General features: G+C 39.5%; 1 protein-coding gene across 3 annotated transcripts in view; it reads right to left on the bottom strand.

Moving 5' to 3' along the window:
- LOC121081017 (aminopeptidase O (putative)) overlaps positions 1-23,971 on the bottom strand; it is a 204,851-nt gene that overhangs the window by 18,133 nt on the left and 162,747 nt on the right. For all 3 annotated transcript variants that reach the window (XM_040579584.1, XM_040579583.1, XM_040579586.1), the window contains one exon: positions 6,966-7,082. In XM_040579584.1, coding sequence (XP_040435518.1) covers positions 6,966-7,082 — 117 coding nt within the window. The remainder of the gene's footprint in view (positions 1-6,965; positions 7,083-23,971) is intronic.

The following is a 23,971-nucleotide window of genomic DNA, read 5'->3' on the forward strand; positions in this document are numbered from 1 at the left end:
CATCTTTGGAAATCGAGTGCCATATTCCTAGAAGCTACCCTTTCCAAAGCTCCTTTCGTTGTGAAAAAAAACCCAACTCCTGTGAGTGCACACTTGTGGAAAACTCTTTACCAGCAGTAATACCAATACCATCTGCACCAAAGAGCCTGCAAACTGCATTTAGATGCAACACAAGTAAGAACATAGAGCAGGGTGAAGACTCCGAACATATCAGTATCACAGAGGACCTTTTGACAAGTGGCCGCTGCTCTAGTCTTTTTAATAGTACAATTTACTTTGTAGGAGACAGAGAAAGTCTACTGTACTCTGAAAGTAGTCCCTTTACTAGTGAAAATGGGAAAGATTTTCTAGGACAAAGAGATATTCTTTGTTAGTGTTTGCCAGGGGAAGTATCAGGAGAAAAGTGTGTGTGTGTGTGTGTGATAATTATTTCTGTGAGTATAAGTGTGAAAAGCATCAGGCTGATAATAGTACAGAGATTTTACTTTAAAAAAAATTGCATTTCCTCTATCTTCTTTTTTTTTTTCATTTAATGAACGTACCACCTCAGTAACGGTTGGGTATACAAACATCAAATCTGATTTATTCCAGAAACCAGTCTGGCATGCGGGCTAATTGCTCTACAGAGCTTTTTCTAAGTTCCTAATTCCTAAATACTGAATCAGTAATTGCAATTCAATTGCAAATAATTTTTTTTTCAATGTAATTTTACCTATCTCTAGTGCCATAATAATGCTCTGAATACAACATCAAGCAAGGAAAAGTCAGGTGAAATTTACTTTGCATCTGTGATAAATTTTTACAGCAGCTATGCAAATCCTGCAAAACATGCTCTCCTATAAAAAATAAGGCATCTCCTGACTTGGCTTGAACTTGAATAATAAGCTGTATGTTTAAATATGGAATAAATAGAGAAACCATTTTTAGTTTGCAGAAAAAAAATATTATTGTATTCACTTATCCCTACCTTCTGAAGAAAGTAATGTCCTGTAATATGCTCATCAGCTCAAGATGTTACCTTTTTCATCTATTGAATAGATGTTCATACGAACAATGACACAGGTTAAGGAAAGGGATGGTAGATCTCCCTCTTTGGCTGCAACACCACATCTGAAATGTGCCTATCTGTTGCTACATAGTCTGGTCAAGAAGCACTGGCAAGGCTGTCAAGGTATTTGCCACACATTGCTGATTTTACTCAAAAGCTGGAGACTGCTCCTGAACCCCTGCCCCAAGGGAGAACTAGCCCAGTGGCTGTGCTGAAAGGAAAGCTCCCTCAGTGCCTTGTCTGCCCGTAAGCATGGGCTGACCTTTTCTGGGTAGTCCCCTTTTCCCACCCAGTTTTACAGTGTACTCTACAGAGCTCTGTTCCATGTGGATGCCTTCCAACAATGCCCAGCCACAACCGGCAGGACAGCTGAATAATGCAATGCGAGAATGTGCCTAGTTCAATGCAGTCACCATCCGATGGGAAGAGGCAAGACAGATATTGCATAATAATTCATTTGTACTTCCACGTCTGCCAGCTTTTCATGGGCTAGGAAAGATCAGTGAATCAAAGTTATTTTGTCCTAAACAGAATTCTCACCACTTTTAGGACAACAGGCACCTTATATGGTTTGTATTAGCATTAATGGATTTCTGTCAGTGAAATAAGATGCCACCACTTTATAGCCTTGGTCTCATAAGCAGACCTCATGCACAATGAAGTAGTTGTGTGAGAATGGCTTTATGCCACCCACCCGACTGACAATATTATGATCTTAACTCATTTTACTCACATTTTCTGCAGAAACAGTTACAGTCTCTCCTCTCTCCCCCAAATATACCGCATTATGATCCTGAATACAGGGAAAGCATTATGTAAGTGAAGAGCATTTCAGCCAACTTGCTGATACAAGGAAAACTAACAAAGCAACTTTCCATATGCTGTGCAGGCAAGGTATTTTACAAAAAAACTATGCCTGCAGTAGGAAAGAAAGAAAAGCTACTTCTATGGTGAAAAGCCTGGGGAAATACACCATAAATCTTTCTGCTTCATCCACATTATATTCTATCATGAGGTCTTAGATAATTCAGCAACAAGTAAAACATACTTGCAGAAATATTGCCTTAAAAAATATAGTCTTAAATAGGACTGAAAGTGTCACCCACTGCCCTTCTCCTATGGCCTTAGCGATCTTCTCCCTGGTGCCTTCCTTACTATTCTGCAGGCTACTCGGCCGTCCTGTGATCTTGTGCACACACACGTTACAGGCCTCTCCGTGACTGAATGACAATGTTAGAACAGAAATAATGGAAGTAATCACAGGGTTCTCAAGCTAACAGATTGATTGAGTGTTATCCAGAGCTCCCAGTGTTGCCTTTAGATAGTTGTAAGTAATAGATTCCAATTTTTTTTAAAAGAAAGTCCTCAACAGCCTACGCTCAAACAAGATAAGCTTCCACAGTCATATGAAAAGAGGTGTCATCAAGGTTAGGCAGACTTAAAAAAATAATAGCAACCAGAAACTTTCCATGTAGACCAACTCTCCATGTTCTGACAGATGCTAGAATTTGAATAAACTAAATATCTGCATAAAAAGGCAACCTGAGAAAGAAGCAACCCCAGATTCACCTTCAATTCTACTATCCTACTGTGCTGTCTGATGGCAACTGTAGCTGCTTTGTAACATATCCAAGCTCTCCTCAGTCAGCCAAACTTCCAGCTGGACTTTGTTGTCTTCAAACTGCAGCCAGCTTCTATAATGCTTCTCTTGGATGCAGGACATGGTACATCCTGGATATGCAGCCTGTCTATGAGCTATCTTGCTATGTAGCAGTAGGCAGCTCAGCAAGAAAATAGGGAACATGAAGAGAAAACTGAGGACACAATCATTCCTCCACGCAGTCACCTCCTCCTTGTCTGACAAGGTCTGAGCCACAATGGGCTCAAGACACTGAGGAGGTGATGGAAAAATGGCTTTCAACTTCGGAAACCTTCACTGCTCTCAAAATGTTGTTTCAAGATATATTGGATATGCTCAATTCAAATAATTCACATCAGTGAATTTAATCTCTGGAAAACAAATTTGTAGTCTTGTGCCTTCTCAGATGTTCCAAGGTTTGAACAGTAAACAGAAAATGAAATCATTATTTGTTCTAGAAGTGGACTGAAAAAAACAGGAGTCACAAATTCTGCAATTAGGCAGATACACTACAAGCCTCTTGTAGCATCCAGGACTGGGGGCACATGAGTTTAAAATGTGATTAAGCCATCAGTATCCCATTCCTAGCTCATTTGTGGCTCAAAGGCTGCTATCTGGAATGCTTTATGCGTTATGAATCAGAAATACGTTACCTAATGTCTGATGATTTTTTTAGCTGAAGCCCTCAAACAAGTGTCTGTCTTACAAGGCAGTGGCTACCACTGACCTCCTACCCTCACCTGAAGCCACGTATCTGTGGTGAGACCTCACTTGAGAGAGGACAGGGACTACACCGAGTTGCTGAGAAGGCCCCAGGAAGGACTGCTTGAGCACTCCTTGAGCAGAGATCAACAGTTAAATTCCAGGCAAAGGCTGAGTCGTACCTCTCTCCTCTCCTGGCTGGTACAAAGCAAGGATTAAAGCAAGGCAGGCGACCTGCTGCAAACCCTCCTCTCCTTTCTGAAGTAAGATGTGCCCTTATGTTGGTAAGACTGGAGATGCATGTGGAGATGCATGGAGGTGCTGTTGGCAACGTCGACTGGCTGAGGACAGACCTGCATGTTGCTGTGGGCAAGTGCAGACACCACCAGGTCCACACCTTTTTACAACAAATGCGCTGAACTTTAAAGTCAAAATAAGGATACCTCAGAAACACAGACACAAAAACTTTCAGAAACATGAACAAGGACTTCCCATGCTGTACTTGCCCAGGACAAAACAACCCCCAATAACTAGCTCTGTTGCAGCATTTGTGAAACTTGAGTTAGTGAGCTGTTACACAGGCTTTGCAACGAGTGAACTCTGTACAGTAACTCAAAGACAAAAGAAGCCCAACGCACAAGTACCCAATTTCATAGAATCATAGAATCATTTAGGTTGAAAAAGAACTTTAAGACCATCAAGTCCCACCATTTACCCAGGACTGCCGAGTCCACTTCTAAGCCATGTCCCTAAGCACCCCATCTATGTGTTTTTTAAACACTTCCAGGGATGCTGATTCCACCACCTCGCTGGGCAGCCTGTTCCAATGCTTGACCACCCTTTCAGTGAAGAAATATTTCCGAATATCCAATCTAAACCTCCCCTGGCACAACTTGAGGCCATTTCCTCTCGTCCTGTTGCTTGTTACTTGGGAGAACTCCAGTCAACCAGGCTCAAGCAACCTTGAGCAAATTTTCCCCTGTACTTTCCCAGTGCTAGCTTTGGTGTGGCGCTTCAGTGCCAGCATGCTACAGGACTGAAGTGTCCATACATAACATTCAGGTCCCTTAAAACAGGCAGAGACAGAGGGGTGGGGGCTTCTCTACTGATTTCATCCCAGGAGTAAAATCCACCAGGCAGCTGCCCTCTTTATTCCTCCCAACATACTGACATGACAAGGTGAGATTAACCAAACCCTTTACTTTTTTCCACATAAGTACTACAAAGTGTGGAACACTCTTGCCCTTCAAAAAGTACTCTGCAGCACGTATACAGGCTACCATTTATATTCCCTCTGATGTTGTCAGAAGACCTCTCAGCTACCTAAAACACATACATAGAAAGCCTTCCAGATTCCAATTGTACAGACAACATTTTATGTACCATTTTTAAGACCAACCTTTGTTTTAAACACAGAAAAACATACTTCTTTGTGTACCACTCTCATACATTACTGACCATATCATTGCTAATACTTACCAGGAGATTAATGTGACTAACTTCTACTTCTCAAAAATAAGAAAACAAGTTCTTATTTCTTAACTTTCTGCTGGATGGAACACAGCTGACAACCTTACAAAAATCCCTGAATAAAGCCTCTGACATTGACAGTTTTCTTTTTTTATTGCCCTGCCTGTGATTTTTTATGCTTGTATTTTTAGTGATCCCTTTCAGATGTTTAGTTACTGAGAGCATTTGAACTCCAGTAACACAACAGAATCACTGTCAGTGATTAATGTCTTCACAAATTAAATCTAGACAGGAAAAGCTCAGCTATAGGCTTGGACTATAGTTCTTTGTCCCTGGGTCAGGACAAGAAAAATCCCCTATGCACATACTGGAGAAACAGGCATGAAAAGTCCTTCCCTCAGGTATGTGAGGGTGTGTAAGCTAGGTGTCTTGGGTCTGATGACTGGTAAAATGCTAATGGTAATGTTATCTTAATTATTGTAAACGTCTGCTAAGCCCTTGTTTTCCCCTTGTAAAATGAAATTGAGTATGCTCCTTTCACTGAGGCCGTAATTTTGTGTGTGTTGGGCTGTGGTTCTTCTTTAAGAAAAAATTCTGACAGATTGCTTGTGTACTTCTTTGCATGACACCGCAAGGAAGAAAAAAGTGGAGAGAAAGGAAAAACCTGAGAAACCAAGCTTGTGGCCTGGTGCTTACAATTCACAGGCATGAAGCAGCAACACCGCAGCTATTGCTTTGACCTATCTCCCTATTAATTCCTATTCCCATTATAGAACCCCTGACATTTCAGTGGTATTCAGATGTGATTAAAATATATTCTAATACCTATAAATAGAAACATCGGTTCAAGTACTAATTGAAAACAAACCTGGCATTTGGAAACCTGTATCAACAAAAAAGTAAAAAGGTGCAGTAAACAGAAACAATTGAAATGCTGTCCATTTTTTCTGAGAAAAAGCTACACACCTATTCTATTGATCTTTACGTTAATGTTTGGATTCCCAAGTGTTTGTAAGTATCCACTCAGAAAATTCAGCATAAACAGTAACAAGAAAGATTTTGCTCTCTCCTTCAATTTCAATTATTGCCATAAAGTTCCAATTCTAACAGGGTAAGTCATGCACACTGACTTTCTGCAGCCTTCACAGTAGTTTTTAATTCAACAAGAGTCAAATGTCACGTTGTTTACTATGCTCCCTCAGTGCACATTACTTTGATCATATGCTACTTCATAACTAACCCTTGTTTATATATAAACCCACACATCCTTTATTTTCATGGCTGATTCCATCTTACTTCCCCTGCTGAATACTATGTACTTGAAGAAAAGACCCGTTGCAAGGGTGTTTTCAGCCACAAGTTCTCCTGCTTTAATCGTCACAACCCTCCCAGCTTAAGAAATCCATGCACTGAGTGTGGTAATAAGATATATTTCTCCCCAAACACATTAAGCTCTTTGGAGCAGGGATGCTAGCCTCATACATGCCTGTACTGGGGAAGGTACATTTACAATATAATAGGAAACAGTGTTTTCCTCAGGGACTTAATATCACTGGGACTTACTAGGAGCAACTGTAAAGCACATATTCCCCCTTAAACTCAAGCCCCAAAGCAGAACATACTTTAGTCTCTCTGAAAGCAAACTTTTCTAAATACATAGTGAGACTCTGGAGCACTCAAAGAGGAACAATATGGGCTGACCATGGGGAAGAATTTTAGACCATAACAGACACAATTGCATTTGGAGACAATACGCACAACTAAAATGAACAGGGCTCTAATACACAGTCACCACGACATAATGAGAAATTTAACACTTGAGCAAATGTGCTGCACAAGGCACATGCACAATAATTACGACATCTATGCTGCACTGTCTCTTAACTACCATGGCATGCAAACGCACCTGGACCTACACAAAACACACAGAAATAATGAGTAATTAAGGCATCTGAAGATGTAACAATACCAGAGTTAAGAACATCCAATTTCAGATTTAGATGTAGAAAAAAGAACTTGAACGAGCCTGGATGCTAGTGGAACACTGTTACTCCTAGTCAACAATGCAACGGCGTATGCCAGTGAGATTTTTTTAGAGTGAATTACCTCAGCATCTTGCTCCCGAAGCTGGTATGTTTTCTCTAAGCACTGAAGTACTCTAGGACACAAGGTCTTCCCCTCCAAGAGGTACTCCAGAAGTAGGACCAGCTGGTCAGGAAGAAGCTAAGAGGAAAATAAATGCCATGTGTGAATAAAGATGTCTACAGACTGAGCAATTAAATGGAAACAAACCAAAGAGGACAAGACTGTGATAACCTGTGTACTTCCAGCATGTGCTTGAAATACAACAAGAACTTCTAGCTGGTTTCTGAAAAAACAGAGGGTTTACGTGTCTGTTGAAAAACTCTGTGCTGGCACCCAATTAAGACTCATCTTCCATGGTTTTCATTACTATAGTTAGATCAGATCTAAACTATGCTTATCTTACTGAAACATAATCATAGCTTATTAAGTAAGATTTTTACAGAATACATACGCTAAGTAATTTCATTTAGTTTGTGCCTGGAAGGAATAAAAGAAGCAAATGATTTACAGTTCATAATTTCAGGAATCAAGCAGATATATGAATGTATGATTTTTAAGAGTGGCATTTTTTTATCTGTTATATGAACAATTATATGATATTTGCAGTGAACAGTCACAAATAAGTAACCCACAAAACAAGTGTAATGACACATTTTGAGACATATTTTAGTGCAGTGAGTCATCCATCATTACATCATAAAGACGCATCAGTGTTATGTTTGTGGCACACAGAGTATACATCTATCTATACATGTATGTATATTTAGTAGTCACCTGACTCTAGAACCTATCATTTTGCAGCTCAACCTAATGTAGCCTTAAAAGAAAAAGCAGAAGCCTAATGTAGCGAGTGCTTAAGTGCTCTGTTTAATAGGCTTATTGGATGAACAAATAAATAATTCAAACTGAGATCAGAGAGAAATTACAACAGCTTCCAGGAAACATCTATTGGAAATTCAGGGTGATCAGTCAGAAGTTTGTTACATGCCCCAAAGCTTTCCCCACTATTCATCATTGTGGGGCACCAAAAGGGGAAGGGGAAAGGGAGAAGGAATGTGAATTTAAGCTTTTGCACACAAAAAGAAACCAGGACTGATCACTTCCGATGTTCTCCAGACCAATTAATGGAAAAAGATATCCTGTTACTTTAACACTACTTCCAGCTTTTATCACATTTGGTGATTCTCTGCTCCTGCTTTGCTGCCCATGTCCCCTTCTGCTGCGTCCATGTGCTAAGCAGGTACAAAATGAAACCGGGTATAGAAAGTGCCTCTTCCAACAACACACCCCACAGCCAGAGCCGTTTATGTGGACTGAACAAGTCTAGACCCCTGACCTCTGACAGCAAGTCCATGAAGACATCCAGGATCTTCTGATGTCTTAATCTGCAAAATATTGCCGTTGACAACTAACTAAGCAACACGACATTTTCTTCCCTTTTAGTCTGACATAATTTAGCATCAGTACTTAAATCAGAACAAAGAGGAAAAGAGATCTGCTTTAGTTTCCTCACATCTTTATTTCCTTCCATTTTTTTTATTATTGAAGTTGTATTCTTGGAAACTGAAAAAACCCTCACACCTTACTGGAACATTTTCTAAATGATACCAAAGCCTGAAACAAAATGGAGCTGTTAAAAATAGTCAGACAATTAAAAATATTGAATATTTCAATTTCACGATAACTACTAAAATGCCAATTTGAATGTTTATTGTGCAGTTCAACAGCAGCTGCCTGGGGGATGGTGAGACACTAAAAAAATAGAACAAGGAAGGCTTCTGGGAAGTGGCTCTGCTTGGAAACTGGATTCATTCTGAACACTAATAAAACCTGAAATGTTGCAGAACACCACATACAGAAAGGCAACTTCTGATTTAGAAAGCTTTCCCTGCTAACTACAAAGACAGCAGACCAATACTTAATTTCTAGAAACTGTAGAACAGCTGCTTGAGTGCATCAGTACACAACAGCTGAGAGTTATTTTATAATATATCTCCAGTATAATTGCTATACAGATTAATAATAGCTTTCTGTGTGTGAAAGATAACATCACAGAATCTCATGGAAGCCAACAAAAGCACAGCGGCGGAGCAATGGCCATGTCTTTAATTTACCTCTGCCTAGTACTGTGCTATGGGGGAAGAGTTTTCAGAATTTCAGGTTAAACTCTTCTCAGTCTAGATTTGAGGCTGCAGAGAAAAAATCTGAGACTATGGCTTCTGTTATTTTCCCACGTTCCAGCTGCTCAAGATGAGACTCTACGTACCAGTTTAACAGTCATGGTTTAATTAGAGCCCAAGGTAGGAGCTGGCGAACAGGGGCAGAGCGGGGGGGCAGAGCCGCAGAAATGCTGACTTGTAACCAAGTGGCACTAGTGGGCGCAGCTATTACATTTTGTTCTCCCACTTGCAACACAAATAAAAGGAGGAACATTCGCTTTCGTGTCTTATCCTTTCCTTTTAATAAAAGAGACTCTGCCTAAGCGAAGAAACTATGCTAAGCAAAGAGGTGGAAGCCTGGCTGAAGGTGCACAACAGAGACTACTACAAAATTCCTTCAGTCATTTGGAAATCTTCTTTTCCCCAAAACCACAGCAATATGAATAGCGCTGCCTCCAAAGAAGCTTTTTAATGGTTATAAATAAACTTCACAAAATTCCACTCGGATTTTCAGCCAGAAAAACCCACACTCGATTATTTTTCTTCTTCCCCACCACCAGCCTTATTTGTGTCACCCACCTGTTACTTCTTGTCTTTCACACCATGAGAATTGGTTGGGGTGCATGTCATTGATACTCCATTTGTTTGCCTTATGCTTAATACAAAAGGTCCCCTGCTTTTAAGTGCTACCAAAACATAAATGCTGGAGAAAACAAATAGTAAATATCCTTTCAAGTGTTGTGAAGCCGTTTTCCTTTACAACGACTCATATTTGGTGCATGCATATTGAATATCTAACATAAATAAAAACACAGTGCAGCTAGAGCAAAATACAGCAGGATAAAATTCACAGTGTCAATCTGTATCTTCATGTGGAAAACATTCAAAAAACAACCATAACTCCCCAAACACAAAACTGTCATGTTCATGTAAACAATAATAATAAAAGTTTATTTGCAAAAAATCACACTGAACTGTATTGGAGCATGATCAGTCAAAATGTTCAAACATACGTGATTATTAAAGTAGATCAATCAGAAAACGTGGCAAGTCTCAAGAACTAGTTTTCATTAAAGCAATGACTCCTGCAACAGCAGCTATTTATATTGTAAAGTAGATAGCTCCTGTCCCAACCTATGCCTGCTGCATGGAAATCATAGTACTTTTCGAGGGTTCCCCCTCCCCCACTTGCAAGTACTGACACTATAGAGACAAAATAAATTAATATGTTGTGATCAAGCACACCAGAGGTTTCCTGTCATGTTCCATATAATTAAACGTCATCCCCACTATAAAGCTGTATCCCAGCACTGTATATGTTATCTTGCCCTTACAACTGTAAAACATCTCCTACATCTCTTCAGCCTTGTGAAAGAGTTCACTTTGTCCTGCCACTAAATAGCCATTTGTCCCCTGCTTCCCTTATGTTACCTGAAGTGGTGGTTTTAAAGTTTGAATAATGAGGTTGTTACCTCTAAAACAAACTGCAAATGATAGGGAGTATCAAAATCAGGTCTGTATTTGAAAAGGCAAATGAAAAAATTGAAGAAAATGTAACCAAACTGAAACTCACGAGTACTACCGAAGCCGCTTACTGGGGCTGATTCCATGTATGTTACGGGAGCTGAGAAAAAGCATGCTTTGTATTTTATTCTTATCGCTACAGAAGGCACTTCAGCAATTATACTGTGTTACATGAATGTCTCAAGGCATTAGTAGGTTTTAAAGGGTTTCCACAAATAACCTTGGAACAAAACTGTGTGTTTTCTGAATCCTACCCCTAACCTGTAAAAAGCACAACGAAAACAAATCTCGCCTCTTCAAAGATCTGATGCGGCAGCTACAGAGGTCATCAACCTCACATCCCAGACGACCACCCACATGAAGGAGCGTATTTATCAGTTCCTACATTAACAAATGCAATAAATGCCAGATTAACCCTTTACACTAGAAGAATTGTCGCTGAAGCATTTGGCTACTGACCTTTCACAGCCATGAAATGTGACACAGATATATCTACTTCAGTATCCACAGCACCAGCACTTGCACCGCACCCCTAAGCCAGGACACAAATCACCAAAGTAGTACAGCTGGTATGCCGAATATCCCATTTGCTCCTGCCTGCACTTGAATGAAGTCATTGAAAGCCTCCTCAGAGGGGAAATCTGCCTCAGACTAATGCAGCAACCGATTGACAGTGGCGTGATTTCTATTATTATTCCATTATCACACTGGGATCTGTGCCTAAACAGCATGCTTCCTCCCTGATGCCATTTCCTTTTATCCTGGCTCTAGGCTAAAAGCAGATCAATAGGAGTAATACATATGATGTCACTTCAATTTACAGCTACTGCCTCCCTCTCTCATGTGCAGATAGATCGATTCTTCCCAAAAATGGTTAAGAAATGCACCAGGAGACTCTTCTCCCAGAAAAGGGTTCTTGGCTATATTTGTCTGTGTAACCACAGCAAGGAACTGTTTACACTGAGCAAAAACAGGGGGGAAAGGGAAAAAAAAAAAAAAAAAAAAAAAGTCACTACTGTGCGCTGGAAAATGCTGGCTGAAATACAATATAAACAAGGCCCAAAACAGAATTAAAGTAATTTGACCTTTGAAAATTTTACAGAAAAGTTTCAAGTTTCTAAGGCGCAATGTATTTCACCCGTATTTCTCAGGAGAAGGCAGCCTTGTCCCCTCCCAAAACCATGAAATGTCTTGTCATTTACATTTGTACACAATTTTCCAAAGCCAGACTGAATTCCATCTCACCCCTCTCCTAGGAAAAATAGGGAAAAGCCTCACCCCAGAGTTCAATAGTGAACGGATCCCTTCACACAAAATTTAATCATGGAATCACAGAATCCTTTAGGTTGGAAAAGACATTTAAGGCCACCGAGTCCAACCTAGCACTGCCAAGTCCACCACTAAACCATATCCCTGAGTGCCACATCTACACATCACTCAAATAACTCCAGGGATGGTGACTCAACCACTTCCCTAGGCAGCCGGTTCGATTTCCTCATTAACTCCAGATAAGAAACTGCTGCTAGTCCAGGAGACAGGATTTATAAGGGCCAGGCCACCTCTGCACCTATACTCTGAACTCATTGAGCAAATCCCTGAACAAATCTCATGTTATAAACTCTCCACACAGACAATTTGCCTTGAGGGCTGTTTTCTGCACTCAGCAATTAAAACAACAAAAAAACCCAACTTTGTAAAACAAATCTTCCCATCCCTCCAAACTGTCCAGAAAATTGTTAGCTTGAAAATTCCAGAAAACACTACATATTCAACATTTTTCAGTAGACTTTGTCATTGTTTACCTCAAACAATATTCTTCAGATGCTGTTTTCATCTGTGCAGTGACTTCTTTTAAATGAAAAAGACTCCTCCTCTCCCCCCCCTCCCCCTTCAGCGCTAAAATGTACTTATATCAAGTAACATACGAATTCAATAAAAATGTTGACGCTAACAGCTGTTAACTAGCATAGTGCAGCCGACTACTGAAGAGTCTAACTCTGAAAGAACTAGTCTGCAGTTTGATTAATATGCAGAAGGAAAAAAGTAATCTGCAGCTGAACAAAAAAGTGCTTTGAACTCTTCACAAAACAAAACCCATCTATGTCAGAGGTTGACATAGTTCAACATTTCAGAAGTGCATAGTGAAGCAGACTGTTCTGTTTAATTTTATTTGGGTCTGCATTTTTATGACTGCCCTCTTGCTGAATAATCGGCTCCCCTTCAACTACTTATTGAAGATAACTAATCTCACTATAATTAAAAGCAAAACTAATACCTCTCTCTAACACATTCTAATCTGCTTATGAATGACACTTCTACAAAATGTCTTCCCTCTGTGTGCAGTTTTTCTCAACCTCTGCTCACACAGTTCTTTCTGTGCTTGGCAACTCATTTTTCAACATCTACTTTAAAAAAATGCAAAAAGCCAGGAACCGTACAGGGTTTTAATCATGGAAAAGAAATTCCTATGAATTTGCTTCAAAAATTACTTACTTCAGGAAGTAATGATCATAACAAGTTCATCAGCATTTGATTTGTGTTGTACTTCAAAATGCTGTTTCTGGGACATTTACATCTGGTATCACTTACTTCATACTAGTAGGACATAAAAACGACACTGAGAGAAATGTATTTACTAAACAACTGAACTTGCATTTAGTTCCCAGTGACTTTCCTATTTGTAACATCAAAATTAAGGCTATCTTATTTTCGGAAGCAGACCGTCTATGCCAGAAATAATTTTAAGGCCACCACCTCCCCAAATATAAAGGTTTGATTTATTCTGGCCACACATATGGTGACATTGCTGGATGAAGGACACAAATCCCAAAGAACAGCACAAACTTAATTATGCACAAAAGTCAAAAGACCTGATCTCCATTGACTTTTAACCCTCCTTTTCAAATGCAAGGACAAAAAAAGCAGTAATGAGAGTGGAACTGTTGATATGCAAGCAATAAATGTTATGACACAGCTACAATTTAAGGTGGGCTTCTGAAGGGTTCAAAAACTTTTTGCGCATGTGTTTGATTTCAATTATACCTTAACCTGGTATGTGTAAGCTAATGTGTCCACCAAGCAACAAAACTTGTGAAACTTTTTCCAAGTGAGCAATTTATTCAGCATTTTTAAAGAGGAGCTGCTAATGGGCAAGCCCTTTACAAAATGTGGCTGTTTCTTTGAAATGTCCTCCTCAAAACCTGTCCTACATTAACACTGATTTGTCAAGTAATGTTTGCATAACCAAGGCTGTACTTCCCTAAATGTTACAGACACCCAGTTTGGGAAGGCTCTTGGGATTATTTATGTGCTTCAGCTTCGTCACATTCATACAGACTTTTGTCCTGTTGCATTTAAATGCTATTTTGACATAGACAAATCGCTGTACAAACCACATCGTATTACCTGCACCAAACCGTTTGGCACTTATGCATCAAACTTAGCATTTGACTTTCTTAGCACTAAAAAATACATGTAGGGTAGCATGAAAGCAAAAGTGGACAGGGAAACTGTGGGTATGTACGTTAAAATACTGTGAGATAAAAATGCAAGGATTTAACTTTATAAATATTTTGAGATGACTTTCAATGGAGGAATCAGCAGCATAAATGAAAGTTCAAATGTTTTGAGTTCTGTGTCTGATATTCTGGTTATGCATTACCAGTAATGTTTTTAAAAGGCCAGCCATTGCTACTGGTACAGAAACAGATTTTTTTTTTTTCTTAAGCTATAGTACACAATATTTCCCTGTAATTTACTTAATGGAGAGAAGATCCACTTACAAAGAAATTCAACATCTGCAATCTAATATAAATGCACTGAAATGTCAAAAATTATTAAACCTTTATGATCTAACATACTGCTGAGCCAGCAAAACGAAAACCAGGTGGCTTCCACTACAGGTTCAGTCAGGTTATACAGTGCCTTCCTTCAACCCCATTTTTCTCAAATAAATGTTTCACCATAACTTTACCCTCGAGCATAATAACTCCCTTTTAAGCATAACAGACTACGCATTGTGTATTCTATGCAGATTATCATCTCTGCCACTTACTACTGTGTTTCCAGCACGCGCTGCTCCTTGTTTCAGATGAAATGGCCACAGCAAAAGAAAAAACTGGACATGAGAAGCCAGATTTCACATTTGAAATCATACTCCACAGGACCATCACTTAGACTCACTGGAAACAGACAGCATTGCTCTGACGCAAAGTAAAGTCGAAGCTGGCAACAGCAAAGTCTTCAGTTACCCCTTCACTCAATCTCAGAAGTCCTGAGCACTGGAGAGGTGATCAGAATGTCAGCCCTGCAGTTAGTGCTCCCCAACCACGTGAAAGCAGCTGGCATTAAGACCACCTTCTCATCTAACAGCAGACTCAACAGAGGCACTTCAGGTTCAGCAAACTCTAACTACAAAAAACAAAGCCAAGGAGAACTCTGGTTTTGTTTTCCAGACTCAGCCTACTGCAAATTAAAAGGATTCACACGGAAGACCAACAGGTCTTAGCAATTGGTTGGAAAATTTCTTCACCACATTGTAGCAGATACCCAAGTGGAAGTATTTGCCTCCTGATTTGTCCATCCAAACACTCTAGGTCTCAGCTGCTGCAAACTATGCACTGATGCTGAGATCAATGGCAGTATAAACTATCTCGCCTTGAATGACCTCAAAACAGACCGGAGAATGTCCACTGAGACACTGAAAGAAAGTTGTAGACTACAGACACTGAAAACCAGTGTTTCAGTGGCCATTCTACCAACTGCGAAACAAAGAGTTGAAGAACCATTATCACTGTATGCTAGCCACAAGCATCAGGGAAAGCACCCTCAGACAGATTTCCTTTATTTTTCTGACTGTATATACTCAAAGAAAGAGGGATAAAAACTTGTGAGCCAAAGAAAATTAACTGATTTCTTTAAGCTTTGCTAAGTTGCAAATTACTGGCCAAGTAACTTCATTACCCAGCACCGAGTGCTGAATCGTGTCTCTAGAAACTACTATGGGCAGTTAACCTACCTCTTCAGTCCAAAATCCTTGCAACCGAACTGAGCAAGGGCTAGCTTGAAAAAGTATCTTATTTTTCCTTGAGAAACTGGCACATGCATGGAAATTCCTGGAACAGAAATTTGTTCTACCTTTGCCTACCAATGCAAGATCCAGTCAATGCCCAGACTTCATGTAGGATTGTGTCTTTAACGATCATGGGACTTCACTAAGAGTTTCCCAAGTGTCTTATGGTGTGGTCAGGTTTGGGGAGATCGCTGCTTGTCACCAGAGCATGTTGCTTTCTGACAAGTCAAGTACAAAGTTACTTTATCTGCTGCAAACAGCCAGCATCGTTCAGAGAAAGAACCTGAATAAAGAGATAAGAATTTACTTTCTTTCTCCTCTAACCTTTCATCAACCTGGCTGTTCCTGATATCAATTCCACTTAGCTCGGGGCTGCAAGATACAACACCACTTCACTAGGGAGGGCTCCTGAAGTTCATCACAAAGCACTGATAATGTCATAAGCCTTCCTGGAAAAAAGGACTAAAGCACAGGTGAAACTGCATTTCCGTCACTTGACTGTTTACTCCTGGAATCCACAAGAATCAACTCTCTTTTCTACCCTTTTTGATTTCAGAACAACAGGTGATGAGTGATTTCACGTATAATTATTTCAGTTGTCTTTTAACATTTGTAGATCAGCTGTATTTCCAAATCTCAGCTATCAATATTTTATTTCTGACCTGAAATCTGGCTCTGGCTCTGATGCATTGTGTGTTCAACACAGCCTGTGCATATACACAACAGTTTTTCCAACACCCCAGGTCCATTTATCCTTTGTTGGGGGGTGGTGGGAGTGGGGGTGTTGTTTGTTTTGGGTTTTTTTTTAATTTTTAGGAATACCACTGACCAGAGTGAGAAGACTCAAGTTTCTGAAATACACACATACCTCCAAGCAAGCCTTAGCTATAGACTAAGATAGTTAGTACTAAGTTAGTACAATAGATGTAACTAACAGGTAAGATCTAAACCTAAGACTTCATAGGTGATGCTGGGAACTTAGAAGAGCAGTATGTAGAGTCTGTAGTCATGAAACAGTTTCCATTGACCGATGATGCAGAGACGCCAATCCATTACCATCACCTTCTTGGATTCTTTTTTTAACTAAGATCTCACAATGGCCATGATTAAAAATCTCCAGCTGTCTAGGAGAACTCTTTCATCATGGCTGAAAGTGATGCAGTTCCACAGCTGCTGTCGCTTCTCAGCGCAGTTACTGCAGTGTCTCAAAATGAAGCCTTCGGCACTTCAGAAGATAAGCGGCACTGAACACTGCACCGCGACTCTAGCAAACACAGGTTACCACATGCCTGTCGTGTTGGTCTTCTAGTTTTCACACTGGTTCTCAGCAGAATCCCCTCTAACCCTGCCACTGCAGCCTGCACCAGTGACACTGAGAAGTCCACCTCTGACTGCTGACTGAAGGTCACAGGCAATAGCCAGGCTCCTCATTCCACAACTCTCCCCTCAAAGCACACAGACTTCATGAAAGGGAGCCTGAAGGTTTTAATGAGTTGAGCTAAAACTTACACTGTGAACGAGGGACTGGTCACAGGCACCACCACCGGCCTCCAGACAGATGGTAAGTTTGTCAGTTTTGCCTGCTCTAGTACAAATACACAGCAGCACGTACCTGAGAGGGAAAAAGAAAAGGGCAACACTTTCTCCTTCCCAAGAAACCCTTCCTGAAACAAAACACTCCGCTGCACACAGCTCTCTCCAGGGGGAGAAGATGAGGCAATAAACAACACATGACAGATGTTTGTTCATTGCTTAATGCACTTGTAGAAGCTGCTCAGATCCTACGGTGATGAGTGTGGTACGGAACAGAAAAAGCATATCCCATTGGTTTTATTCCTGATTAAGAAATATGGATAACATTTTCTTTAAAACTATTGCAGAAGACAATTACCATTGGGGAAAAAAAAATCAAGCCTTTAAAAGATCTGAGGACAAGTGGATGAGTGTTGCATGACAGCGTTATTATGCCCAGTACTATTAAAAAACCCAAAGCCATAGTTATTAACAAGAATCTAGCTGCCAGGCTTTCTCATTCAAAAGCCTGTATAGGAGGATTAAAATTAACCATAAAAATAAATCCAAGCTCAAGCTTGCTGGACATGAACTTTTCCAAACTGCAATTTGACTTACGGATTTTTAGGTTAAGGAGTACAAGAAATCAGGTGGCTTGAGACAGGATTTGCATACCGTCAGTGTGTGTAGGAGCAGGCCTTCTTCAAACAACAAACAAACAAAAAAAACCCAGCAAACCAAACCCTAAAAGTTAGTTGAAATGCTAATGTTTTCAGAAGTAATTCACAGATAAAATGTGATAAAAGTGCTACAATCTGCTCATGTTTCTCAGATAAGACGTTTTGTAATGCCAAGGAAGATACATGAATTACTTTATCATGTGTACTGACCACATAAAGACACAACAGTAATAATTACATTTAGAACCATATAATGGGTTTATTTCTTGATTCACAACTACAGCTTCTTGTGGGAACAACTCTATTCAATTTAACAGAATTACATCAACGCACTGGCTCCTGAGGAGCTCTCTTGAAAAAATAAAAATCAGTACTTTCTTGTGATTACAGAAATGCGTGGTTCTTTTATGACAATGCAAGTGACAGAAAAAGAGAAAAAATATTTTAGAGATGTTAAGCAACTACTAAGTTGATGAAGGGTTATGAACAAAATACATTATATTTAGGGCACAAACTGCATTATAAATTCACTCTTACAGTTGGGGTAAAACTAGAGGCTTTAAATATTTTAATTTCCTCATAAAATGGGGATAAATGTAATTTATTATGCCCATTTTTAATATTGGTATATGCACGTAAGCCTACAAAGATATGCTCACATAATAATTCACTGAAAAGTCTTACCTCTCTCAAACCCCCTTTTTTTAATAAAAAGTCCTGTAATTTTTTTTAAAAAAAAATGTTGTTGATAGTGGTGGGGGGGGTTGGGTTTTTGTATATCTGTAAGGAATATTCAATGAGTTGCTTAAAAGACCTTAATTTCATACCACCCCCTCTTAGGTTTATGCATCACATTCCAGAGTACGTGGAATCATTTAATGTATTTAGATAAAATACATTAGATAAAATACTTTAGATAAAGTATTTGCAAGTTTATACCCAGAAGCAGGCACAAAGACAAGTGTTCTTGCTGAAATGGAAGAGGGTTCTAGGTTCTCCATTTTCAAACTGAGATTTCCTACAATGTTTTCCATCAATCATTTACTACAACCTTCATTTTTAAAGATATTTGAAAATTTCCAATACTTCACAGTTACTGAGGAAGCAAAGGGTAAAGTGGTTGTTGCAGAAAAACAAAAATACACCCTAACCAAAAAGCCCCACTCTTAATTTTTTATTTATTTTTATTTTATAAACGTGCAGGGAAATGGTTCACTTTACTGCTATTCACTTCCATACTATCTTCCCTTTAGCCAAAGGTTCTAACTTGTGAAGTAGAGAGTGCCCCCCACCTCACTCCTGACCTGTGCAATTTTGGGTTCCACTCCAGACATGTCATGTCCTGCTTGGCTCACACCTTTTTACATGGAACTGGAGGAACCCCTGTGGCTGCAGTAAGGACTTCCAGGTAAGCAGGCACCAAGCAAATCACCACGACCGATAGCAGGGGAACTTAGCCTCTACAAAACAGCATTTACTTACTTATTTATTTCTAAGGCTACATGCTACTTCACTTCTTCCTCTTCAGGAAAGAAGGGAGTGGAAAAAATATTGATCTCCAGGAAGGATATCTGGAAAATTTGCTGACCTTTGCCCTCATTCCATACTCCTTACGGAAGGAGAGCTCCCATCAACTTCAAGGGAATATTTACTCACTTAAGGAGAACCAGGCCAGCACTTAATCACTGACATTATGTACAAATGTGAAAATAATCTAGCAGGTACTGCCAGGGAGCAGTGGGCTGACTGGGCAGCAGTAGAGTATTATTTATATACGAATGACTGGATAACCACTGAGTTAAGTACAGTGCTTCACCAGTAATTTATAATCTTATCTACTAATGTAAATAGTTGACTGATCAAGTCAGCTGTAGTGAGAACCCACAGTGCTGTGCACAGGGACAGAACCAAGTTATTTACATGAAAAGTTTAAACAGTGCAACCCCACAACTCATTTAAGAAATTGCTTGGTGACCTGATCATGTAAACCTAATTTAAGGTAAGTAATGAAAGCTTTTGAACACTAAAATGCAACCCATGCTGCAGCACAAGAACATTATCTGCTTAGTATGGATCTTGCTCTTCAGAAGCAAAGGCAAGCGCCCAGTCCATCAGCTTTTTCCATCTAATGAAATCAGTCTCCAGAAGTTTCATTTCAGATATGTGTGTGCTGCTGGGGCTAAAACAGACCTTAAGTTTCCATTATAAACTGCAATTCTCAGGTATTTATAACCTAACTATAAAAACTCCCTCCAGCAAGAAACTTGGCATTGAAGTTCTCACCCTGTAAGAGATTTTAAAAAGATTACTTTCACTATTATTTTTTTCAGATACAATGTCCAAGCCAGTTTACTGATTTCAGACAAGTGTCTGTCACCAAACTCCTACCTTCTAGAAATGAAAACTTAACAAATGATTATTTCAGGAAAGTCTAGGGACATTTGCAACTATTTGAAATTAGGATAGCTGTGGTAACAAACAGTGAATAGCTATGGCTACTTCAAGGAGTAAGTATCTGACACTGGCAAGATTAACCCTTCATGGATCCATCTTAAACAACATAAAAGAAAATGATAGCACTTTTTTCTTTTCTTTCAAACTAGACAGTAGAGATTTAGTTTGCTGTGCGGTTGTTTCCCCGTGCTTAAAAGCAAACCCATGAATAGGAAATACCTCTCAAAATCCCAACCACATCATCACCTATGCCAACAAAACCCCAAGACAACCGCAGTTTATGGGCACAAGGCTGCAAACACTTAGGTGTAATTAACTTTGCGTGCACTGAGTACCTTCACTGAAAGGAACATCAATCTACACAGTTTACAGCATCGGGCCCCTTCTTAAATGCCCCTTTTAAAAAGATGTTACAGGGTTTAAGAAATGAATAGCAAAGTTACACTGTAGAATTTTGTAGCAACAGTACAGTTACTGATTTTTCAAACCAGCTCAAACCATGAAAATTCTATATTACATTATACAGACTTGGAGCAATTTCTATTATATGCAGCTTATTCCCTGCAGAATCTAATGAACTCATCAGTTTATATACAACTTTAGCCAGTTCAGTCTGAAAATACACTGAAAAAACCAACATGTTCTTGGAAATTTGACACTTCTTACTATCCCATTAAGCACTGACATCGTAGCTACGTCAATGTGTCAGGTTTTAAAGCAGTTTCTGTACACCACTGACTTCAGCCTGGGAAGCTGCTGCAGCACTGACTTTCACATGTATAGACACCCGCACGTCTTACAAAGCTGGGAACTGAATGCACTCAGCACCTATGGAAATCAAGGTCCTCATACCCATAGTGCATATATTATAGCTGTCAAGCAAAGCAGACACTTTACACTGACATCTCATGTTAGTCTTTATAGTTATTTCACCATAGATTGCTAAGAGGGCGAACTCCTGCCCGCAGTCAGCTTAGCTATGAATCAGTGTCTCTGTCTTCATTTTGCCAATTGCCTTTGTTGGAATTCCACTTGAAAGACGGAAAATCATGTTAAGCTGCCTTAGATTTCACCATTAAAAAAATATTTAACCTTGAAAAAACATCTGAACAGACATAGGAAGCTGATTACATGTGTATTAGATATATTTTTTCCCTTGTAAGTTGTTCCTAAAGATGTTGCCTGTATTTCACATACCTCTAAAGGCACGGAACACGTACCAGCTGTGCTGCAAATGCCCAGTCTGGCACTGGCAGGTAAAACACTCTCAGCGGAGTATTACCTTTTTAACATTTCTATTGAACTCTGCAACAGACAGTGACTTTCTTTCACAAACACCCCTGAAAGAAGTGATTAATGATAAAACTGAGTTCTTAACCCTACTAATTGCAGATGGGCAACAGAGGCAAGAAGGTGATATGAAAGGAATTTCACCGACATCCAAAACAAGCACTGTAACCCATAACAGCTGAAATTACTCCAAGAATCAGTAAGGCACATGACAAAAGAAATGCATGTTACTGTGAAAAGGCCAAAAATCAAGGATATACTTACTGAAAATGCAATTTCAGTTCCACTCAGTTGGCGAGAGCACAAAGTCCTTTAACCTGATTATACCTTTACTGTGGTGCCTCTATGATATTCGTCTTCAGACTAAATACACAAGCTCTTCTTAATCTAAGTCCAATCACAAACCAGTCTTGGACATGCTCCACCCTTGCAATTACATATTGCTCTCAGTGATCATATTCCACCTCTTTCCTTCCCTCCTCCTTTTCCGTACTGTAGCCTTTTTTATTCAACACTCTTCTGGGAGCATTATCTCTCATCTAATAATCACATTAATTAGAATTTTTAATTTTGGCATTTAAATAACATGAAATTACTTTGGACAAATCTTAGGATTCCAGGGGCAATAACAACATAAATGTAAAGCCCTTTCTCATCCGCCCCCAAACACACATGAATTTCTAAAAGACAAAAACAGAAGAAGAAATCTTATCCTCATGCTCTCTGTAACAAGATGAGAGCATCCTTTCGCATAACAGCTTTGTTAACTTCAGGTGCTAGTGCACTGACTTCAAGGAAAGAAAAGGAATACGTATATCCTTTCACTTTAGCAGCTGACAAACCACGTAGGTGTACCGAGGTTTGCCAAAGGCAGCACAAATTGCTTAATCTTCAGAACAACTGCACCTTATTTGAGATGCAATTTTAATGCAAATAAAAGCAATAAAAGGAAAAAGTAGCAGTCTATTGACTAGCATCTGTTAATTATGAATACTATATAATTAGCATGCTTACAGTAAATCGTAAGTGCTGGTCTGCATGATTTCACAATGCCAACCTCAGTTTATAGGGAGTCTGGCTGGAATAAATAAATAAAGCAATGGTATTTCAGCAGGTCTGTACCATTAACAAAGTCAGTATAAATAAGCAGCCTTGCCATTATATACTGCCCTTCTACATTAACCTTTGTGGTCAAAAAAGAAACAAAGTGTTTACAATGCAGATTAGCTTTGAATGTATCTGCATGGAGCAAAATAGTAAGGATCCATACCTTTCTGAGAGGCATCTCAAGGGAAGAACAGGGCAGCGACAACGAAGACATGTTGTGATATAACAGCACACAATTTTTTTTCAAAAAAATGCCCAAGTTCCATACAGTGCTGAGAGTGGGTTTTCCATGGAAAACATGTCTTCACTTTTTTCAATCCCCATGGGATCCTTGACCATACAGTTTGGATTGACTTGGAAAGTAAAGCGGGGCCAGAGATGGGGGCTGGGGGTCATGGCTGACTTTTTCAGCGTTTACATTGGTATTTGTATCACCAAGGCAATTGGAGCTTATTGGCCTCAACAGTGAAAAGTAATGACTCACGCTTAGCAACCCTGCAAATGACAGCATTTGCTGCACACAATAAGGTAACCAAATTAAGGGCCTCTCAATGTATACAGCACCTCTTCCCTTTTTTCACTTTATTTAGTTATTTATTTATTTAAGCTCAGGTTTCCAGTTCTACCAGTAAGCGCTCCCTGCGTAGGCCAGTGGTGCAGTGATACACATACATGCTGTGTATCATAGGACAGCTCTAAATTGCTAGTGGGATTAGTTTAATCTAAATATCAGCTACGGAAAATTGCAAAAGACAGAATGGAAGCTGGTGAGTCAGATCTCAAAATCACAGGAAAACAAAACTGCTGGCTTATAGCCAGTTATTTTTTGAATCCCTCTCCCCCTTTCCACTTATACCTGCTACTGGTCAGAGCAGTAAATCAAATACTGCTGGCTGTTCTTTAAAAATGGCTTGCAGTTAGAGAAAAATGTAAGCTCTGTTAAACTAACATCTTTCTTCTTTTACTTATTATATATACACTGGTTTTTTTCTTTATGGCGGGATTTTCCTCTATTTTTGGAATGTTTACTTTACATTTGGCATCTTACTGTTTCCTCCAGAGAGTCAGTTTCTCCAGTTGTTTTTTGCCTTGAGGTTTTGGTGTTTGTTGGGGTTTTTTTTCTCATTACTCACACAGCAACAGGGAAGAGAAAAAAAACTATTTTTTTAAACCCTCTCCAGGAAACTGGATTGTAAAACTACAAAATCTGGAAGACTGACAAAGTGGGGG

This window comes from Falco naumanni, chromosome Z (assembly GCF_017639655.2).
Source record: "Falco naumanni isolate bFalNau1 chromosome Z, bFalNau1.pat, whole genome shotgun sequence".
Taxonomy (NCBI): Eukaryota; Metazoa; Chordata; class Aves; order Falconiformes; family Falconidae; genus Falco; species Falco naumanni.